This window comes from Plecotus auritus, assembly GCF_963455305.1.
Source record: "Plecotus auritus genome assembly, chromosome: X".
In the NCBI taxonomy this organism is placed as follows: Eukaryota; Metazoa; Chordata; class Mammalia; order Chiroptera; family Vespertilionidae; genus Plecotus; species Plecotus auritus.
Genome location: NC_137784.1, coordinates 138656143 through 138676685, shown reverse-complemented (window position 1 = coordinate 138676685; position 20543 = coordinate 138656143). Strand labels below are relative to the sequence as shown.

Below are 20543 nucleotides of genomic sequence, written 5' to 3'. Positions count from 1 at the left end.
GGTAGTTTTGCAGGGTATAGGGTTGGTCAATGAAAGGTTGATGGGGGTTCATGGAACATGGTTTGGAGGTGGAACCAGTTGGTGACTGTTGAAATTGATTTGGGGTGCAAGTGGGGGCCACACCAAAGGTAGTTGATAATGCTTGGGGTGGTGTTGAGGGTGTAGAGTATGGTTAGGAGGGTACATGGAGAGCAATTTGGGGTCAATGGAGGGTGTTTGGGGTGTGTATTGAGGGTAGATGGAGGATGATTTGAAAGTGCTTTTTGGAGGTTAAGGGTTTCAGGGCCTATTGCAGATAATTTGGGGGAACAACTTGGGGGTAGTGGAGTGTAGTTTGCACAGCTTGGGTGTCCATGGAGGGCGGACTGGAAGTATTGCTTCGGATCAATGGATAGTAGTTTGGGGATACAACTTAGGAGATGATAAAGGGTGGTTTGAGGTGAATTTGGGGCACGGAAGGTATTGGGGGAGTTTAGAGGTGTGGTGGTGTCTCATAGAAGGCAGTTTAAGGTACTGCCTGGGGGTTCGTTAGGGGTTGACTTGGGGTGAGGGGCGCCAGTCTGATCACTGAGGGGGCGTGGCCAGGGGAGGGGGAGAGCTCAGCCGCCCTCGAGAAAGCATGTGCGCACGCGCTCCCAGCTGGATCGCTCCTGGCGCTCCCAGGCTCTGAGACCTGAACTGGCGCCTGCGCAATCGATCTCCGCCGCTGCTGTGGTCTCGCACCCCGCCTGTGGTCTTGCACCCCGCCCCCTGTCAGCCGCCACCCCTCCTCCCCGCAGGCTGGAGACCAAAGGCGGTGCAGCCAGGAGCGGACCGACCCGAGTTACCTGTAAGGGGGCCGGGGTCCCCCGCCCGCGTCGGAGCCGGCGCTGCTCTCCCACCCACCCCGCACCCTCCATCTGGCCCCCCAAGGCTAACAGTGGCGCGACCAAACGCGGCCCACCGCAGGGCGCGGAAGAGCAGCGGGCGCGAGCTGTGGCAAGAGCGGGAGGCGGCGAGGGAAGGGGCGCGCCCACCATCCCTCCTGGCCCACATCGACCCCGCCTATGCCGCCGGGCGAGGACCTTGGGTGAGTAACGCCCGCTGGGAAAGAAAGGGAGGAGACTGGGCGGGGTGAGGGCCAACCGGGGATGTACTTACGCCCGCCCCCCCCCCCCCCACCTCTGACCTCGTGGTCTCACTCTGGACCCTTGCCGAACCTGACCGCATCTTTTAAAAATCTCGAACCCGGGCCAGTCTTGACCCGAGGACCTCCGGTCTGACCCCGGACCTAGCCATAGTCTAGCCTGGCGTCATCCTCCACCCCTGTTTTGTCACCCTAAACTTAGTCCTGACCCCAAAGCCCATCCAGTTCCCAGGATCCTTGCCCTGACCCCAGGTCCTTGCCTGACTCTGTTCTATCTATGAAGCTCATCTTGCCTTGTCTTGATCACCCCAGTTTCTGTCCTGACGCTCGACCTGTCTGTTCCCTAAACTCTTATCCAGTCTCTGAACCCCTTCCAGTCCTATCCTGTCCCTCTAACCCCAATCCGCTCCATGTCTGTCCAGATTCCTGACATCTGACTTCTGTACTTTCTCCCCACCCTGTACTATCCCCCTGGTCCCTCTCCTGACTCCTAATCTCCATCCTGGCTAACCACCTTTAGACCATCCCTTTGTCTCCTGCCCTATCCCTGCCCCCAAACCTGTACTGTTTCCCCCTGTCCCACTGCTGTCTTCATTCCTATCCTCATTCCACACCAGTCTTTTCCTGTTTCTTACCTCCATCTTGCACCTGCCCTTTTTCCTATCCCTTCCTTTAATCTGTTTTGATGTGTCCCCCATCATGTCTTCTGATCACTGTTCTATACGGACCCTGATCCCTGCTCTGCTCTTTTGTCCCCTACTTTTTTTCCCCCTCTAACCCTTGTCCTGAGCCTCACTCCATCCTATCTCCTGGCCAGTGTCCTGGCTCCTTCTCTGTCCAACCTCCTGACCTCCATCCTACCATAACTGATTTTGTTTTGTTCCTTACCTTCCTTCCTGTCCTGTCCCTTCACCCTGTCTCAACCCCAGACCCCTGTCTACCCCTTTCCATACTCCCCTACCCTGTTCATCTCCCTCCTTCTTAACGCCCACTTTCCATCTCCTCTCAGCCAAAAGGAAAGGGGTTCCATTATACCCTGCCCTGAACTAGGAGGTTCCGCTGATCCCGTTGTCTCTGAAGTTCATCCCAAATGCTTCTCTTAGCATGAACAAGAACAAGCAGCCTTTTGGGCCTCGTGTGGCCAAAGTGGTTTTTGCATGTGATTTCCCCCACCCCCACCCAGTGATCTCACACAGAGCTTGCATTTCTCTCCCTGCCCTAGGAGGGCATAGAACTGTTCCTATGCTCTCCACCCTCCCTAAGTGTGGAAGAACACCCTAAATTATTCAGTGACTCTCTGGGAGTCTGTGAGGTCTGGGTCAGATTTCCAGCCTTGTTAGGTTGGGGACTGCCCCATGGGGCTGAGTAAATATGTGGGGGTGGGAAACTCAAGGGTATGTGTTATTCTTCTAGGTCATGTCACCCTCATCTCCTGATTTGGACCCTGGGTGCATGATCCCTGCTTTCCTGGCCTGAAAAAAAAAATCCATTCTAGGCAGAGACTTCAAGGCTTGGTAGGGGTAGGATGAGACAGGGGCTTATCCCCCTTCTCTTAGCAGTAAGTGTATTTTGTGCTAAGTCCATCTAACCTCTGTGGGCAGGTCTGGGGGGGTGGTCACTGTGTGGTCTAACATCCTCTTCATCAAGTGTTAGAATCAGGCCCATCCAATAGTAACAATAACAACAACAAGGTTCCCTTGCTGTAAGAATCTCCTTGATTCTGGGGACAGTTAGAGAGAATTTGGCTACTGAGCAGGTAATGTGTTCTTCATTTATGCTTTGTTCTGCATTTCTCAGAGAGAGAGTAGTGAGAGTTTGAGGATCGAGATACCATACCCATCTCATTTACCTAAAACATTTATCCAAACCTATTAATAATAGCACAAGCATCCCTCGCTGTCCCAATCTATTTGGTACCTGAGTTATGAGAGGGAGAATTTGGATAGTTCAGACAGTGAAAGACCCCCAAGTTATCTGAAGGTATTTTGGTTTTGCAATATATACTTTTAACCCATTATTAACTCCAATAGGTTAAGTCTGAAAAGAATGAAACATCAATTGAACTATCAGCTGTTAAAGTGTGTATACATTTTTGGGGACACCGTGTATATATAGTGATTTTCTGCCAGCTCTGTTAAAAATATATATATTTTATTGATTTCAGAGAGGAAGGGAGAGGGAGAAAGAGACAGAAACATCAATGATGAGAGAAAACCATTGACTGGCTGCCCCCCACAAGCCCCCACTGGGGATTGAGCCTGCAACCTAGGCATGTAGCCTGACCAGAAATCGAACCATGACCTCCTGGTTCATAGGTCAACATAACCACTGAGCCACGCCGGCCAGGCTTGGCCAGCTCTTTTGCTCTTTCTCTTTGTCACACGGATCTGGAGGGTATGTTGATAAATGTTTGCATTTTATATAGTGAGTAGAAAGAGTTCAGATAATGAGGAATATCAGCTCTAACTCAAAAACTTATTCAAATCTTTTCATTTTCCTGAGATCCAGTGGCAAGAATTGGGATAGTAAAGATACTGGGTTGTGTAAATATATTTGTTTCCTGCATTTTTTCTGTTGAGTAGGGAGAGGTTAGACAATGAAAGAAAACAGCTCTGTTTCAAATATGTCTGATTTGGCAAGTAGGGAGGGATCCATATCTGAGTAGAAAGTAGGGAAGGTTTTTTTTTTTTTTTTTAAATATATTTTATTGATTTTTTTACAGAGAGGAAGGGAGAGGGAGAGCCAGAAACATCGATGAGAGAGAAACATCCATCAGTTGCCTCCTGCACACCCCCCACTGGGGATGTGCCCGCAACCAAGGTACATGCCCTTGACCAGAATCGAACCTGGGACCCTTGAGTCCGCAGGCCGACGCTCTATCCACTGAGCCAAACGGGTCAGGGCAGTAGGGAAGGTTTTGATGCTGAGGGATACTAGCTCTGTCTCAAAAATTCACCTGATTATATTTAGTTCCTGAGTTCGGACAAGTTATTCGAGGGAAAACAGCTTTGTTTCGCATTTATCAGGTGAGGCTGAGGGATATCAGCCCTATCAGATATATGTTGATATATTTTGATTTCTGACTTTGGGTTGAGAGGAATACTTGTAATTGTGACAGCTAGTACATATAGAGTACTTAGCTTGGGCCAGGCACTATCCTGAGCAAGCTTTGAATGTATTAACTCAAGTCATGTTCACAACAACCCTCTTCATCATCGCTCCCATTTTATTGATGATAACACTGAGGCCCAGAGAGGTTAAGGGACTTGTCCAAGCAGTCGCACAGCCAGTTAGTGGCAGAGCTGGGTTGAACCCAGCTCTGCCACTTGTTACCCCTCCATGAGGCCACCTGAGGCTCAAGTTCCAATTGTGGCGGGGCTTAGAGGTTGGCCAGCTTCCAGGCTGTTAAAAGTTGTGTACCAGGGCAATGGGGTGTGTGTGTGTGACTCTGCCCTGCCTGTCTGACTGACCCAAGAGGCCCAGTTACCTTTTCTCTCCTCCTTACTCCTGCACCTTTGCGTGAGGTTATTGTTGTTGTTATTGACTGTCATTAATGACCTGGTGTGGGTTTCTTTGCACTGTGAAATGCCTTTTAAAGTGTCTTTGACCTCTCTGGGCTCTGTAAGCGCCAGTTACCCATTTTTCAGATGAAGAAACCTAAGTCTTGAGACTCAATCTGCATTGTCAGCCAGATACCCTTGTCCCTCTCATGTCTGATTCTATAAACATCCCTCTTCTCAATATCCTTGGTGTCTCACAAGAGACAGGAGAGGCCATGGCTGAGAGGACACTCCCCACCAACATCCAGCTATCCACCTTATGGCTGCTGCCTCCACCAGCCCCAGGCAGCCTGGGGTGGGGGTTGGAGGGGTAAGAAGGGGGAGAAGAAATGGGCCTTTGTGTTCTGTGCCGGAAATCTCATACCCAGGAAGAAAGGTGGTCAGGGTGGCAGGAGGCATGTATGTGGGGTGTTGCTGAACAGAGGGAACTCCTCGGCAGGCTTGGCCCACCTGCCGAGCAGGCAGGGAACTTGCCTTAAGCTGCCCTTTCATCTCACAGCATGGACTGCTGCAGGGGCCTTGGCTGGGCTTGGGCCCCGAGGTCACAGACAGATGGTCCCAAGAGGAATGCAGGAGGTGTGCTGCGTGCTGGTGCAGGCCCAGAGCCCAGGCAGTGGTGTGGGGGAAACAGTACATCTTAGGGACTCAGAGCCCTCAATTTCCTTGACTTGCCCAAGGGGGAAAAATGGCGGGGGGGGGGCAGCATGGGTATGAAGCAGCATGAGTCCCCTTTCCCACTCCTCCCTTGCAGGAATAGCCTCTGTTGGCCTCTGACCCAGGACCCAGCCCCCCAAGATCTGATGCGGCCTGCTCTCATGCCTCTGTGATCAGAATCAGGCCTCATCACCTCTCCAAGCCCCCACTTCCACATCTACAAGCTGGCTATGAGGAGCTGGGTCTGCACCATCCACCCAGGTTTGTAGGGACCGGAAGGGGTTAAAGCACATGTTTGCTGGGATGATTTCTCCTGGAGCTGCAGAAGGTGGGAGTGTCTTGAGGTCTGGTCTCTCCTTAGAAAAGTTAACCTCTCTCCCCAACTTGGCCACTGTTACTTCAGTGAGGGGAGGACTTGCTCTAAGGCCTTCCCATACCAATGCTTTGCCTGAGGCGGGGGGGGGGGGGGGCGGCGCGGGAAGGGTAGGGGCCTCAGGAATGTGATGAGGACTGCCAAGAGACACACACATACTGATTTACACTCTGGGCCTCACCAGACCTTCATCCCCCAGCTCCCAGGTTATATCCTGGGCTGAACAGGGTCTCATCTGGGAAATTGGGCAGCCCCAAGAGGCACCTACCACTGCCATCATCCTTAGCCCTTCTTCCCCAGTTCTCTGCTGGGGGTATGGGGTGAGGAGGAAGGTCTAGGCTCTCTTCTTGGCTGTGCTGGACACCCTGAGGGTACCTGACCCAGAGACTGCCTCTAAGGGTGACCCGAGCCTCGGTGGCAGGCAAGCAAGGGTTAAAAGGTATGGGCCGGCCCAGTCCCTGGCCAGGTAGGCTGGGCCATTGCCTAGTGGGAGGCGGTCTAGGCAGCTGCCACTGCACTCACTGCTCACCGCCACTACCAGAGGGAGCCGGGCCTGGTGGAGACAACTATTTTTTCAGGTACCTGAAGCCACCCCACAGTACCTATCTGGTATTGGTGAGCACCTGGGAACATGGGCCCACAGGTTGGGGTGAGGAGGGTATGGGGTGTGCTAATGTTTTCTGCGGGAAAGAGCTAGATCTGCGCAAGAGGACAGCAAGGGAGGGCCTGAGTAGATGGGTGAAGCCCAAAATGTCCAATTTCCTTTCCTGGCATGAAGCTGATCCCTTGCCGGAAATGGAGGAAGGGAAGGGATCAGGGAGAAGAGAAGCCAGAGTTCCCCTTCTCCACTCCCCCGACTTCCTCTTCCCCCTTCCTTCTCTGTGGGAATAGCCTCTGCCCTCCCTTAACCTGGGGCCCAGCCTCTCAGGATAGCCCAGAACCCGCCTTCCCCGCCACCCCCACCGCATCTGTTCACCTGGGGCAGGGGGCCCTTAGGATAGTGTGAACAGTCTAGACACTGAGAGTTTATTTGCTCCCATGGTGGCAGGATGTGGAAATGGGGGTCCTACAGAAGGTGTTGGGGTGCCACCCAGGTGAGGCGTCTTGGTTGTAAACAGTCATTATAGCCAGGAATTTCTTGGTTGTGGTGTCAGAAGGGCAGACCTGAAAAACCTGCTGGGCCCGCCTCTGGGTGTGGGAGTGTTCTCTGCAACTCTCCTTCCGCAGCCCATCTTGGGACAGCACAGGCCCACCATGGGGAAACCCGGGGGCTGGTGTGGGAGGATGTTGGGGAGGGGGCTGCTGGGATCCCCTTATCATCTCTGGGTGGGCACCTGGCAGCCCCAGGCCCCAAGGCAAATATGCCCAGGGCAGACATGCAGAGGCAAAGGTTCGGGAGCCAGGTGTGGGGGTGTGGGGCGTGGACCCTGTGTCTAGCCTGCTCAGTGACCCCATGACTCAGGCCTTAGCTATGTCCCCAAGGTCAGGCTGACAGGGTGGAGTCGGGGTTCCTTTCTGGACCCCATGTTGACTTCCAAGATGCCGTGAGCTCCAAGGGAAGGACGGCTTGAGGCAGCTTCGTGTGAGATTGTAGGACCAGTCCTGGCCAATGGGACCACCGGGGAGGAGTGGATGTTTCTGTGTGGGCGAAGGAAGGTTTAGGGGAGCCTTGGGAGGGTTCCTCAAACCCAAATGGAGGCTGGGTGGAAGGACCCCCAGGAGCCAAGGGGCAGAAGGGCTGGGCTGGGGCCTCCAGGAAACCCCGCTGTGCTGAGCAATGTCAGTCCTCAGAGGGTGGACACGCTGCTGCCTGGGTATGCGGAAGGGCTTTAGGTTGTGATCCCTGCCCCTGATGTTGAAGACAGGGAACCACAGGAGGGGACAGATCCTATGGGGCGGGTAGGAGGACTGCCGAGGCTTGGCCACATCTCCCAATGTATGGATGGGGAGGGGGCTTGAACCCATGCTTGCTCAGTTGCCTGGGTCTTCTCCACACCCATCCAGCATTTCATAATAAGCTGGTAGGTTCGAGGTAGATGGGGATGGGACGTCTGTGACCTCATGAGTCCCTCCCAGCTGCCTGCCACTGAGGTCAGGCCAGATGGTGGCAGGTGATGTCACCTGGCTGCCCAGCTGGGGACCGAGCAGGATGTGGGAGGGAGGGAGCAAACTCCAGAGGAGGGAATGAGGGCAGGGCTGATAGCTTGCCAAAGCAGGTCCTATGGTCAGCTAGGGCAGCTTGGGCCAAAGAGAGAGGCAGGAGGCAGTCGGCTTGTTATCTGTAGTTGTGGACTTCACTGTTCAAAATCCCAGCAGGGTGACTTCCCTCTGCTGGGTGAAGGACAGACTGGGGTGGGCAGAGGGGCTGGAGGGGTCCTGGAGCCAAGTGGACACTCTTCTCCCTGCCATACCAAAGCTTCAGGATAGAGTTGGGACGAGTAGCGACCTACAGATCTAGGCTCAATCCCTGGGCCAGCTGCCTCGTCACCCTTTTTTAATTTAATTTAATTTAGTATATATTTTATATTTTTATTGATTCCAGAGAGGAAGGGAGAAGAAGAGATAGAAACATCAATGATGAGAGAGAATCATTGATCAGCTGCCTCCTGCACGTCCCCTACTGGGGATCGAGCCCACAACCCAGGCATGTGCCCTGGACTAGAATTGAACCCGGGACCCTTCAGTCCACAGGCTGACGCTCTATCCACTGAGCCAAACCAGCTAGAGCTCGTCATCTTTTCATTCACCCAGCAGATCCAGCTGAGCACTTCTATGCACACAGAATCGTTCTGAGTGCCAGAGACACTGATGAAAACAGGACAGACACATTCCCTGTCCTCCCGAATGTATGAGGGACAGTCTCTTGTTGGACAGCAGTTGTGAGGGGACGTAATGTGGGGGCCCAACTCTGGAAGTGACATTTAAGCCCCAGCATGTGAGAACCAGGGTCTGGCGATAGGTGAAAAGAGCACTCCAGACAGCAGCCATAGCCTGGGCAAAGGCCCTGAGGTCAGATCGGCTGTGACCTTATGAGGAATTGGAGGGGTTGGAGCAGCTCTAGTGATGGAGAATGTTGGACCAAAGGAGTGGCCTGAGCTCTATCCTTAGCCAGAGGCAAGTTTCTTCACCTCTGTGTCTTCCTCTCCTTATCTCTAAACTAGGGGTAGTGGCCCGGCCAGTGTGACTCAGTGGTTGAGTGCCGATCTATGAACCAGGAAGTCATGGTTTGATTCCCAGTCAGGGCGCATGCTTGGGTTGTGGGCTCCATCCCCAGTGTGGGATGTGCAGGATTCTCTTTCATCATTGATTCTCTCTCATCATGGATGTTTCTATCTCTCTCCCCATCTCCCTTCCTCTCTGAAATCAATAATAATATATTTTTAAAATAAATAAATAAATAAACGAATAAATAAATAAATAAATAACAAACTGGGAGTAGTGATAATTACAGAACTGCCATGATTGTGAATATTAAAGGTGGCATATAAGGTAATTCTTCCAGGCACTCAGGTGCTTAATGCAATGCCCACTGTTGTTCTAGTTGGTTGAATCTGTGACATTAATTCTCCCCCTCCAGGTGAGAATCCTGACTGTGGCCCATGGGCCTCTGAGGAGGCATCATAAGTCTGCCCAGCTCCCCACTTGCTGTGCTCCCACTCAATGGGAAGGGAACCAAGGTATGAGGGCCTGGTGGAGGCCAGATATTGACACAGATTCTGAGAGGGCAGGTCAAGCAGGCGGGCGGGGTCAGGGTACCCCTTCTTCCCGGGGTGTGGGAAGCTGGGTGAGGGACCACACATGTGCTTCCTTAATGGTTCCCATGCATCACTACCAGGCCTTATCCCACCATAAGCCACGGCCTCGGCCTCTTGACAAGACCAGGATGGAAGTCAAAGGTCAGCTGATGACCTCTCCCACTTTAAATGCCTCAGGTCGGTATCTGGTTCTCCCTCCTGCTGCCTCCTCCCCTGCTCTGAGTCACCACCTGCCCGCCCACTTGGGAAGGGTTGGTCCCTGGCCCTACAGGATGTAGGATGCCGTGGCTGCCCCACTGATCTTTGCTCCCTCTGTGTCCAGCTGCCCTGTTTGGGGAGGCCACTCCCCAGGTGAAGTCAGAGCGTCTGAGGGGACTGCTTGACCGGCAGCGGGCTCTACAGGAGGCCCTGAGCCTGAAACTTCAGGAGCTACGCAAAGTGTGCCTCCAAGAGGCGGTGAGAGCCTGGCCCTAAGAGTGTTGGGTGCAGGAGCGGGTGGAGAATCCAGGGACCCTAGGTAGGCAGACTGGGGTGGCCATTGCTGAGACATCTATCTGAGCTGCCAATTCCCTTCACCCTCTAGCTCAGCTTAGATGTCTTAGAATCAATGAAATATATCAATGGGGACCCACCCCCCATCAACAATTTGAAGTCCAATAAAATGCAAAACAATCGTTAGTTCCAAAATTTGGCAGTAAAACCTGACCTGACACCAGGTGATTTAAAGTGGTTATTCCCTCTTGGTGTGAATGTGCACACAGTCTGCCCGACATAACAATGCAGGTCAGAGCATACAGCACCAGGCCCTGAAGGAGGGTTCTGTAATGCACAGGATATACACTGAGTGGCCAGATTATTATGATCTCTGAATGCATAATAATCTGGCCACTCAGTGTGTGTGTGTGTGTGTGTGTGTGTGTATATATTAGAGGCCCAGTGCATGAATTTGTGCATGGGTGGGGTCCGGCCAGCCTGGCCAGGGGGAGGGGACATGGGTGGTTGGCCGGCCTGCCTGCTGGTCGAACTCCTGGTCGAGGGGACAATTTGCATATTAGCCTTTTATTCTATAGGATATACACTGAGTGGCCAGATTATTATGTGTTCAGAGATCATCATCATCTGGCCACTCAGTGTAGACTGTGTCTTTTTTGTTGTTGTTGCTGTTGATGCTCACCTGAAGATATTTTCTCCATTGATTTTTTGAGAGAGTGAAAGGGAAGGAGGGGGGCGGGAGAGAAAGAGAGAGAGAGGGTAGGGGGAGAGAGAGAGAGATTGGTTGCTGGCCAGGGCCCAGGCTGGGGATCGAACCTGCAACCCAGGTATATGCCCTTGACCGGGAATTGAACCCTAGACCCTTCAGTGTGTGGGTTGACGCTCTAACCACTGAGCACCTGGCCAGGGCTAGACTGTGTGTCTTCATAAAGACTCAGAAATTCTGGATTCCAAAGCAGGTCTCCCTGCCTCCCATGCCCACTGCCCGGGATTTGGGTCAAGGGGTGAGAGTCCAGGCTGCACACCTGCCTGGTGGAGAATTGGGAGGAGGAAGAGAAATAACAGGCAAGTGATGCTGAGCAGGACTGGGCTTCTAGCAGGACTTCTGTAACTTCCGGAGTCCTGACTGCTTTGCCCCCTCCCCCCAACTAACCCTTGATAGTCTCTGACCCTTGCTGCCTGCCCCCTCAGGAGCTAACTGGCCAGCTGCCCCCTGAGTGCCCCCTGGAGCCTGGCGAACGGCCGCAGTTGGTCCGACGGCGGCCCCCTGTAGCCCGAGCCTACCCGCCACCACCCCCCAACCCAGTGCATCACTCGTTGTGCCCTGCTGAGGTGAGCAGATGGCCAGGGGGGACAGGTTGGGGGTGAGACAGATACAGAGGAGGAGGAGGAGCCTGGACCGGGAGTAGGGTTGCGTCCAGGGGAAGGAGAGGCCAGAATGAAAAGGGACAGGCCTTGAAGGAGGCGGGTGGGTTCCTGGTCTGAGAGAGGATGCTGGTCCCCACCTGTGGGGAAGGGCCTTTTAGCCTTTGGAAGATGACTAGGCCCAGACTCTAATCAAGACAGGCTGTACCTGCCCAGGGAATAAGCTCCAAGTGTAGATGGGCTCTGCCACCGCCTGCTTCCTGTGCTTGGCATTTTCCGACGTTTGGTTGTATCCCACCATCCCGGTGGGCCCCGCAGGAGCTGGCCCTCGAGGCTCTGGAGCGCGAGGTGTCGGTGCAGCAGCAGATCGCGGCCGCCGCCCGCCGCCTGGCCTTGGCCCCTGAGCTGAGCGCCGAGCAGCGGCGGCGCCGGCGCCAGGTCCAGGCAGATGCTCTCCGGAGGCTGCATGAGCTGGAGGAGCAGCTCGGGGACCTCCGAGCCCGCTTCGGTCTCCCCGTGCTCCCGCTGTCCACGGGGGCAGTCATCACAACCCAGGGTGTCTGCCTGGGCACACGCCTCGCTCAGCTCAGCCAAGGTGAGCTCTGGGCACCTGCCAGTGAAAGCAGGGGAATGGGCATTGGCTAGCGGTGGTGTGTGTGTGTGTGTGTGTGTGTGTGTGTGTGTGTGTGCGCGCGCGTGCGCGGGGGGGGGGGGGGGGGGGGGACAGCTAGGGAAAAGTGGGTGCCAGGCAGAACCTGAGGGACCTGAACAGTGAGAGGAGTGGTGGTAATCTGGCTCCGGGCAAGGGAGGTGGGGGGATTGGGAACTGACCCATAGGCCCCAGGAAAGTTTGGAGCCAGGTCTCTGGTGGTCTGGGATTTAGGTAAAGGTGGATTCTTGGGGAGGGTGCAGGGTGGTGCGGAGACTGGCCAGTGCTATAAGGGGATGGCCCCGGGCCTGGCATTGATGGGCTGGGTCTCTCCCTTCTCGCCTGTAGAGGATGTAGTTCTCCACTCAGAGAGCAGCTCCCTCTCAGAGTCTGGGGCCAGCCACGATAATGGTGAGGACTCCCTCACCCAAACCCACCACCCTTTCATGTTCAGCTCCTCCCCTTCCTCTCCAGCTTCTCCTTAGCCACGCCCCATCCTCCAATGGGGCTCCCCTCTTCACTTTCACCCTGCCCAGCCCTCTTCCCCTCCTGCCTCCCTAGCCCCTGCCCCTACACACAACCTATCTGGCTCCTCTCATTGAATTCTCCCCCACTTTTTCTTCTACCCAGAGGATCCTCGTAGCTGCTTCCCTCTGGCTGAGCGCCCCTCGCCGCCCAAGACCTGGGACCAGCTGCGGGCAGTATCTGGGGGCAGCCCTGAGCGGCGAACCCCATGGAAACCGCCCCAGTCAGATCTTTATGGCGACCTGAAGAGCCGAAGGAACTCCGTGGCCAGCCCCACCAGGTGAGGATGAGCCCCTTCCCTCCTTTCCCCGTGAGCTGGGAGTAGGGTCCTGAGCCTGGGCTGGCCGGAGGGCCTGCTGGCGGGAACAGTCTCTAATGTGAACCCCTACCCGGGCTTGCCCGTCTCTGTCTAGCCCTACACGCTCGCTGCCCAGGAGTGCCTCCAGTTTTGAGGGGCGAAGTGTGCCTGCCACCCCTGTCCTCACCCGGGGCGCCGGCCCCCAGCTCTGCAAGTAAGGGGGTTTGGGGGGTGGGTTTGAGGACCAGAGGAGGGAACCATTTGCTTAAGTGGGAGAGCATTCCCAAAGGGTGTGGGACATGAGAGGCTGGGCTTTGAAAGGTGAATAGGAATTGCTTGGTAGAGAAGAAGGGGGTGAGGATTTGAGGGCAGAAGCCCCAGCGATTGTGTATGGGCTTTTCTATGTATTTTGGACAAATCATTTCCTGCCTGGCCAGTGTTGTTCAGTGGACTGAGCGTCGTCCTATGCACCGGGAGGTCACTGGTTCGATTCCCAGTCAGGACACATGCCCGGGTTTCCGGTCTTGATCCCCAGTAGGGGGCGTACAGGAGGCAGTGGATCAATGTTTCTCTCTCTCTCTCTCTCTCTCTCTCTCTCTCTCTCTCTCGGTCTCCCTTCCTCTCTCTAAAATCAATTAAAAAAACGTATCATTTCCCATCTCTGAATCTTGGTCTCCTCATTTGTGAAATGGGAATAATAATATCTGCCTTTGATGTGGGCATACTAAGTTCTGGTTAACTTGTACTGAGTGTCTGCTAGGGATCAGTGCATTGCCTGCTGGCAACTCATTTCATCACCACAAGATCTCTATGGGGAAGTGCTATTGTTATTCCCATTCTATAGATGAGGAAACTGAGGCACAGAGAGGCTAGGTGACTTGTTAGCAAACCAAAGGTTCAACCCCCCAATTTTTTTTTATTGATTTTTTTACAGAGAGGAAGGGAGAGGGATAGAGAGCTAGAAACATCGATGAGAGAGAAACGTTGGCCGAAGCCGGTTTGGCTCAGTGGATAGAGCGTCGGCCTGCGGACTGAAGGGTCCCGAGTTCGATTCCGGTCAAGGGCATGTACCTTGGTTGCAGTACCATGCTCTCCGGAGGCTGCATGAGCTGGAGGAGCAGCCCGGGGACCAGTGGGAGGTGTGCAGGAGGCAGCTGATCGATGTTTCTCTCCCATCGATGTTTCTAGCTCTCTGTCCCTCTCCCTTCCTCTCTGTAAAATATCAATAAAATATACTAAAAAAAAAGAAAAAAAGAAAGAAAGAAACATTGATCAGCTGCCTCCTGCACACTCCCTACTGGGTATGTGCCCGCAACCAAGGTACATGCCCTTGACCGGAATCGAACCTGGGACCCTTGAGTCTGCAGGCCGACGTTCTATCCGCTGAGCCACACCGGTTAGGGCTCAACCCAAAATTTGACTCTAGCATCCGTGCTTTTAACCACTGTCCTCTACTGCTTCTTAAGTACCCAGTGCCTGCTTTTCTCAGGCTGTGAACAAAGCAAAGTCCGGGTCCTCATGGTACTAGCATGGGGTGACGGTGGCTAGTGGGCTGATAGTTTTGGGTGGTTCATACACATGGGGGTGGGGAGAACAGAGAATTTAGGAAGGGCCTTGAAGTTGAGGCCTAAGGATTAGTACCTCATTGTGGAGGAAGTGGGGAGCCATGAGAATCGCCTTAGCAAGGGGTGCTGGTCAGATGTGCTCGGAAGAGCCCTCGCCTGGGCGTTCCCCTGCCAGCATTTCCTCTCTAACCCTGCACGCACCGGCATCTCCCTTGGAGCCAACAGCCCTGGGCCCCCATACATTTTTAATTCCTCTTCCTTCAGTCTGGGACAGAACCTCTTCTGCCCTTTACATGCCTCTACTGAACACCTTTATACACACAATTTCTAGTCCAGGGTCCGCTTGGGGGATGGAGAAGTGATGGCTCAGAGAGAAGCATGATACAGACCTAGGGCGCTCAGCCCATCTGCCTATGTCTGACCTTCCCCCCCCCCCCACTTTTCTCCCCCAGACCTGAAGGCCTCCATTCACGCCAGTGGTCTGGCAGCCAGGACTCCCAGATGGGCTTCCCCCGGGTGGACCCGGCCTCGGACCACCGCGGCTCGCTCTTTGCAGCTCGCACCCGCCGCAGCAACAGTTCTGAGGCCCTGCTAGTGGACCGGGCAGCTGCGGGGGGAGCTGGCTCCCCACCTATGCCTCTGGCTCCCCCTGCCCCTGGTCCCCCAGTCTGCAAGAGCAGTGAGGTGCTGTATGAGCGCCCCCAACCAGTCCCTGCCTTCTCTTCCCGCACAGCTGGCCCCCCAGATCCTCCCCGGGCTGCCCGGCCCAGCTCAGCTGCCCCTGCCTCCCGTGGGGCCTCCCGGCTCCCACCTGTGTGCGGGGACTTCCTCTTGGACTATTCCCTGGACCGGGGCCTGCCCCGAGGCTTTGGTGGGCCAGGCTGGGGGGAGCTGCTGCCTGCAGCTGAGGTCCCAGGACCCTTCTCCCGCCGGGATGGGCTCCTCACCATGTTCCCAGGCCCACCACCTGTGTATGCAGCTGACGGAAGCAGCCCCCTCCTCCGCAGCAAGGACCCCCACACCCGGGCCACCCGCACCAAGCCCTGTGGCCTGCCCCTGGATGCCGCAGAGGGTCCAGAGGTGCATCCAAACCCCCTGCTGTGGATGCCCCCATCCACCCGTATCCCTCCAGCTGGTGAGCGCAGTGGCCACAAGAACCTTGCCCTGGAGGGGCTACGGGACTGGTACATCCGGAACTCGGGACTGGCCTCGGGGCCCCAGCGCCGGCCTGTGCTGTCCCACATGGGCCCGCAACACCCACCCTTCCTCCACGCCCGCTGCTATGAGGTGGGCCAGGCGCTGTATGGGGCCCCCAGCCAGGCACCCCTCCCGCATTCGAGGAGTTTCACGGCGCCCCCTGTCTCCGGCAGGTATGGGGGGTGCTTTTACTGATGGGTAGGGGGGCTCTTCAGGTAGAGGGCAAAGGTCTCCAGGCTAAGGGGGTGAGCGCCAATGACTTGGACCATGAGTGCTAGCTTCAGCCTTAGCACAGGGTCTCTGGGCCCTGCCTGACCTACATGAGTCCATGGGGTCTTGGTGGAGGGGTATCTTGGGCCCTGGGAGCAGCAGTTCCTTGCCAAGCTATAGAAGAATTTTAATACTTTAACAAGCAGTGCATGTCAGCTGAAAATGGACCTTGGAACCAGGGTGCTGGGAGGAAGGGACTTCCTGTGCCCTTGCCTTTCTCTTCCTCTTTTAACCACGCCCCCTGCTTGCGAGCCTCAAGGTGCTGTCCTGTGCCTTTCTCCACCTCTTTAACGAGCCTCTTTTCCTCTCTTTCTGTGTCTTGTACGTCTTTTCCTCTCTTCTCTGTCTTCCCATCCTGTCCTCCGGATTCCTGCTACCCCTTCCAAAGATACTACGCGGACTTCCTGTACCCCCCGGAGCTGAGCGCTCGTTTAAGTGACCTGACGCTAGAGGGGGAGCAGTCCTCCAGTTCTGACCCTCAGACCCCAGGGACACTGGTCTGACCCCTTCTGATATGCTCCTTGTTGGCCTGGGCATGACTCCAGTCGGGAGCACATGCTGACCTCGCTGAGCCCTGGGGTACGGTTGCTCTTAGTCCTGGGCAGGGGGTGCCAACCTGATCTTCCAAGGCCCCCGGCTCCCTGTGGACCCATGAAGGTGTCTGACACCCCGCTTCTCCTCTCATACTGTGCTGAGAACTGGGGGCCCTCAGCCAGCTTAAAAGTGGGGGATGGTGTAATGGGGGCTCCAAGCCCCTTCCTCCATTTGTTTACAGTTGTGATTTAGGTTTTCACTGTCTTTCCCCAACACTAGACGTTTTATAAAAGGGAAACTGTGATCTTGTCTGGTTGGGTTCATTCCTGTCCCATGCCCAGCCTGTTCCATTCAGGAACCCCTTCCACGAAATGGACCATATAGTCACATGGCCCTGTTTGGGGCAGCTAGGGACTCTGGTGTGAACAGAACTCTCTGCCATCCCCCACCAGGGTAGTTCTTGGGGAGGTGAGCTCTCTGCCCACATTTGGTGGGGGGGTTGGGTTCATCTTCCCACCCCAGGGGTGTAGGAAGGAACCCCAGTCCCTGTCTGCCTGTCTGTGCCCGCTTCCTCTGCCCCCAGGGTGAGATGACCCAGCCTTTGGTGGCAGCCTCTACCCTATCCCCACTCTGGGGGCTCCACAGGAGGGTCCAAGGACAGAACCACCAGGTGTGCTGTGTCCTGGGATGCTTCCGTGGTGGAACCTGGCACCTGATAGATCGATGCCAGTAAAATCCTCAGGTGACGCCTGGCCACAGGCTGCGTCACATCTTCCTTGACTTTCCTTCCATCCACCACTTTTTAAACAAATCTACACAAGCTGTGTTTTCTATGATACCTGTCTGTGACTTTCTGGAGCTGGGGGTCCCCATACCCCCTTTACCTGGTGTTAAAACTTTTCTTTTTGTATCAACCGATCTGGGCCCAAGACACTACCCACACTGGAAGAGGATTTTTAGAATAAATGTGTAAACCGAACCCATGTGTTGCTCTTCCCCCTGCCTTGCCTTGGGGCCCACACCCATAGTTAAGACCAGATATGTTTTTATAACACCATGTTATGAAAAATAGAACACCATGGAAACAGCCTGTGATAATGTCATCTGCTTTGGCTTTACTGGTTTTGTGATGTGGGGCAACTTCTTTGCCTGTCTGTGGTCAGATTTCTAGCCAACCCTGAACAAGAGCCCTTAGTAATACAAATGAAAATGGGAGCACTGCATGCCCTCAACTACCCGTGTGTTAATGCCAGAGATTAACAAGTTCCTGGAAGGAGAGATCACGCCATCAGCCCAAACATTTGACAGAGACCGACCCAGTCATAAAGAATCTAGCAGAATTGAAAAGCAGAGGCCACTACCATAGGCCCAATTGGCTTGAGCGATGTAACAGCTTTTATTGTTGCAACAACACTGATATATATGCCTCATTCCAGGTCAGGGCTACCCCCACCCCACGGTCCTCACCAATGTGGAACTTGTGTATGTGTGTGTGTGTTGAGGGTGGGGGGGGGGTTGAGGGGCAGAATCCCTAAGCAGAGTTGAAGGAGGCAGATGGGACTGGTGAGTGTTGGGGTTACTGGGGACCAAGGGTTCAATAGGATCAGGATACCTGACTTCTACCCAGAGGGGGACTGAGAACACTTTGGTCCTGGGGTCAAGATTTGGCAATGCCTTGTTCTGGGTTCAAAGCTGGGGTGTGGTCTGGAAAAGTCTTGATCTAAGACTCAAGATTTGAGAATGTCTCAGTCCCACACCCCAGCTTTTGGACTGAGCATGGGAGACAAGTGGGTCCCAGATTAGGTTTGTGGGAGTGTCTCTATCCAGAACTTGATATTGGCCATGGATACTCCGATCTCTAAGCCCCACTTTTGGGCTGGATGTGAGTGGCTCTGTGTCCCAAGTTCCCCTAGGCGTTACCCTAGGCAATGGGGACTGGGTGTGAGGGATATCCCAGTTTTGGATCTAGGGGTGGGGTCGGGGGAGCATTACAGATGCCCTGCTTTTTTTAACTGGGCAAGGGGCTCCTATTTTCAGGACTGGGAAAAGGCTCTAAATCCCGGTTATGGGTTGGGGTTGGGATTCTCCAGGTCTTGGGTACAGATCCCAAGGCCCTAGGATCCAGCCTCCTGCTCTTGTCCCAGCGCTTCCAGTAGCAGCCCCATTGGTGTCCGCTTGAGACCAATGCTCTCGATCTTGTTCTCTATCTTGTTCTTGAGGTTGCGCAGGCGCAGCGAGGCGTGCACCAGGATCACTGTGGGCAATACCAAAAGGAGTGGGGTCAGTAAATTGGACATCAGCCTTTAGCCAATGGGGGCCCACAGAGAACTGGAGTGGTCAGGCCAATAGAATGGTCAGTGCACAGGACACCTCTGATCCTGAAACTGTGGCCGAGGAACACTTTGTAACAGGGTTGTGGCCTGGGGAGGGCTGGCAGCAACCGGGACGTGGCTGGTGGAAGGCACTTAACACCAGGAGGCCCGGAAAGGCGGTATTAAGAGTCGTTCCCCCGAAGAGGAGAACGTAGCCAAGGAGGGTGCTTTGTAAAGGGGTGTGGCCATGCCCGCTGAGTCTCCCAGCCCCCCTCTCCTCCCCCAAGAACCAGGGCAGGGCCGGCCTGGTGCCACGCGCACGCGCTGGCCTTGTTCCCGGGTATCTCCGGGTAGGGGAGACTCACGAAGGACTGGCCCGGCAATGCTGAGCAGGAAGGTGCAAGCGCCGCCCACCGCCCAGAGAACCAGGAGGCCAACGGCAAGCACTGCGGCCAGGCAGGCGGCGGGGTGACTGCGGCGGCAGCGGCGCACGGCTGCGCGACTCTCAGCCGCCCACACCAGCACCCCGAGGGCCACTGCCACTACCAGCGCGCTTAGGAGGGTGTGCAGCGGGCGCATGTACCTGCGGGGACAATAGAACTAAGCTAGTCAGCCAGTTGGGAGAGGGCCGCCCGGCTTCCAAGCCTCCCAGACCACCGTGCACCAGATTCCAGGCCCTCAGAGCTTGGGTCCCCCCCTTTCCGGACCCTGCAAGCCGGAGAAATACTCTGGCCAGCCCTGTCTGCAAGTCCACCCTCCAGGACTTCCGACTCCCAGGAGCCCTGGACCCTTTCTTTTCAATCCTACAGCCCCATCTTTTTGAGCTCCAGGCGCTCCCATCCAGATAGGCTCCTTCCTTCTGTCCCTCCAGGGTCCCCCCCTCCAGTACTCCACCCCATCCTGCCCCCAAACCTACCCTTGAAACACAACCCTTGCAGATTTTTTTTCCAGGCCTTCTGTGTCCACACATTTCTCTCTTCCCAGGCCCCGGGTCCTTACAGGACCCTCTTCTAGGATTTAAGTCCTACTCTCATCCTACATCCCCACCCAAGTCCCTCCTCCAGGCTCTCCAACCCTGTCTGGTCTCAGGCCTTCAGTCCCTGGATCCTCCTTCTTGGCCCAAATTCCCCAACAAGTACCTGCTCCTACAGGGATCCCCGTCCCTGCCCTAAGGCCTCCAGCCTCATCACTCACATAGCCCCACCATCCCAGACACACTCACGTCCCACTTTCAAGTCCTCCTTATCTTCAGGTCCACCTTCCAGGCGTTTCCCCTTCAGTTCCACATTCTCCATCCTCCCCAGGTCTTCCTTCCAGTCCCACTAACGGCTAGGCTGTAACCAGCCGCAGGGCCTCCTTATAACTGGGTCCCACTCCCTCCAAGTCCCCACTCCCAAGGCCCTCAGGTTTTCTATCTCTGCTGAATTTGCCCTTCCATGCCTTGCAGCCACCCCACCCCAGGTTACCCTTCCCGGTTCTCAGAATCCCGCGGGCCCACCCTCCACGCCCTGCAGGCGTCCCCGGCCAACTGGCGCCTCCCTCCCTCCCTCACCCAGCCAGGGCAAGACCGAAGCCGAAGCAGACAAGGTAGTTGGTTTGGTAGTAGAGGAGGTTGTTGATGACGCGGTGGCACCATCGCTGCGGGTCGCACGGATCCGGGGCCGCTAGACGCGCCGACCCCAAAACGAAGTCATCCAGGGCGCGTAGCGGTGGCAGCCGCACCTCCGACATCCTGCTAGTCGATGTAGCTGGACCAGCCAGGAGAGCAGCCGAACTACAACACCCGTTACACCCCGCGCCACCGCGGCGGACACCGGGAAATGGAGTCTGGGCGGGGCTTCTGCTACCCTATCCACCCAGGTGGACGG

At 55.3% G+C, this 20543-nt stretch overlaps 2 protein-coding genes across 5 annotated transcripts; one reads left to right on the top strand and one right to left on the bottom strand.

Moving 5' to 3' along the window:
* The first annotated feature begins 933 nt into the window (after positions 1-933).
* On the top strand, positions 934-17340 carry CCDC120 (coiled-coil domain containing 120). Of its 2 annotated transcripts, XM_080652016.1 has the most exons (12): positions 962-1069; positions 5438-5601; positions 9291-9390; positions 9549-9645; positions 9791-9924; positions 11152-11292; positions 11644-11920; positions 12323-12385; positions 12605-12779; positions 12913-13011; positions 14815-15732; positions 16218-17339. In XM_080652016.1, exons 4-12 carry the CDS (start codon positions 9597-9599, stop codon positions 16330-16332), a joined length of 1971 nt encoding a protein of 656 aa, XP_080508142.1. In that variant the 5' UTR covers positions 962-1069; positions 5438-5601; positions 9291-9390; positions 9549-9596; the 3' UTR covers positions 16333-17339. The 2 variants fall into 2 exon arrangements, with proteins under 2 accessions (XP_080508143.1, XP_080508142.1); XM_080652017.1 differs by lacking the exon at positions 5438-5601 and having other exon boundaries at positions 934-1069; positions 16218-17340.
* Positions 17341-17740: 400 nt separating this feature from the next.
* PRAF2 (PRA1 domain family member 2) lies at positions 17741-20406 on the bottom strand (the record flags this gene model as incomplete). 3 transcript variants are annotated; one of them, XR_013959724.1, is made up of 4 exons in its annotated part: positions 17741-18055; positions 18135-18617; positions 19041-19258; positions 20228-20406. XR_013959724.1 is itself a non-coding variant. In XM_080652020.1 (3 exons), 3 exons carry the CDS (start codon positions 20404-20406, stop codon positions 18478-18480), a joined length of 537 nt encoding a protein of 178 aa, XP_080508146.1. In that variant the 3' UTR covers positions 17741-18477. The 3 variants fall into 3 exon arrangements, 1 of the variants encoding a protein (XP_080508146.1); XR_013959725.1 differs by having other exon boundaries at positions 18140-18617; XM_080652020.1 differs by having other exon boundaries at positions 17741-18617.
* Between the last annotated feature and the right edge of the window lie 137 nt (positions 20407-20543).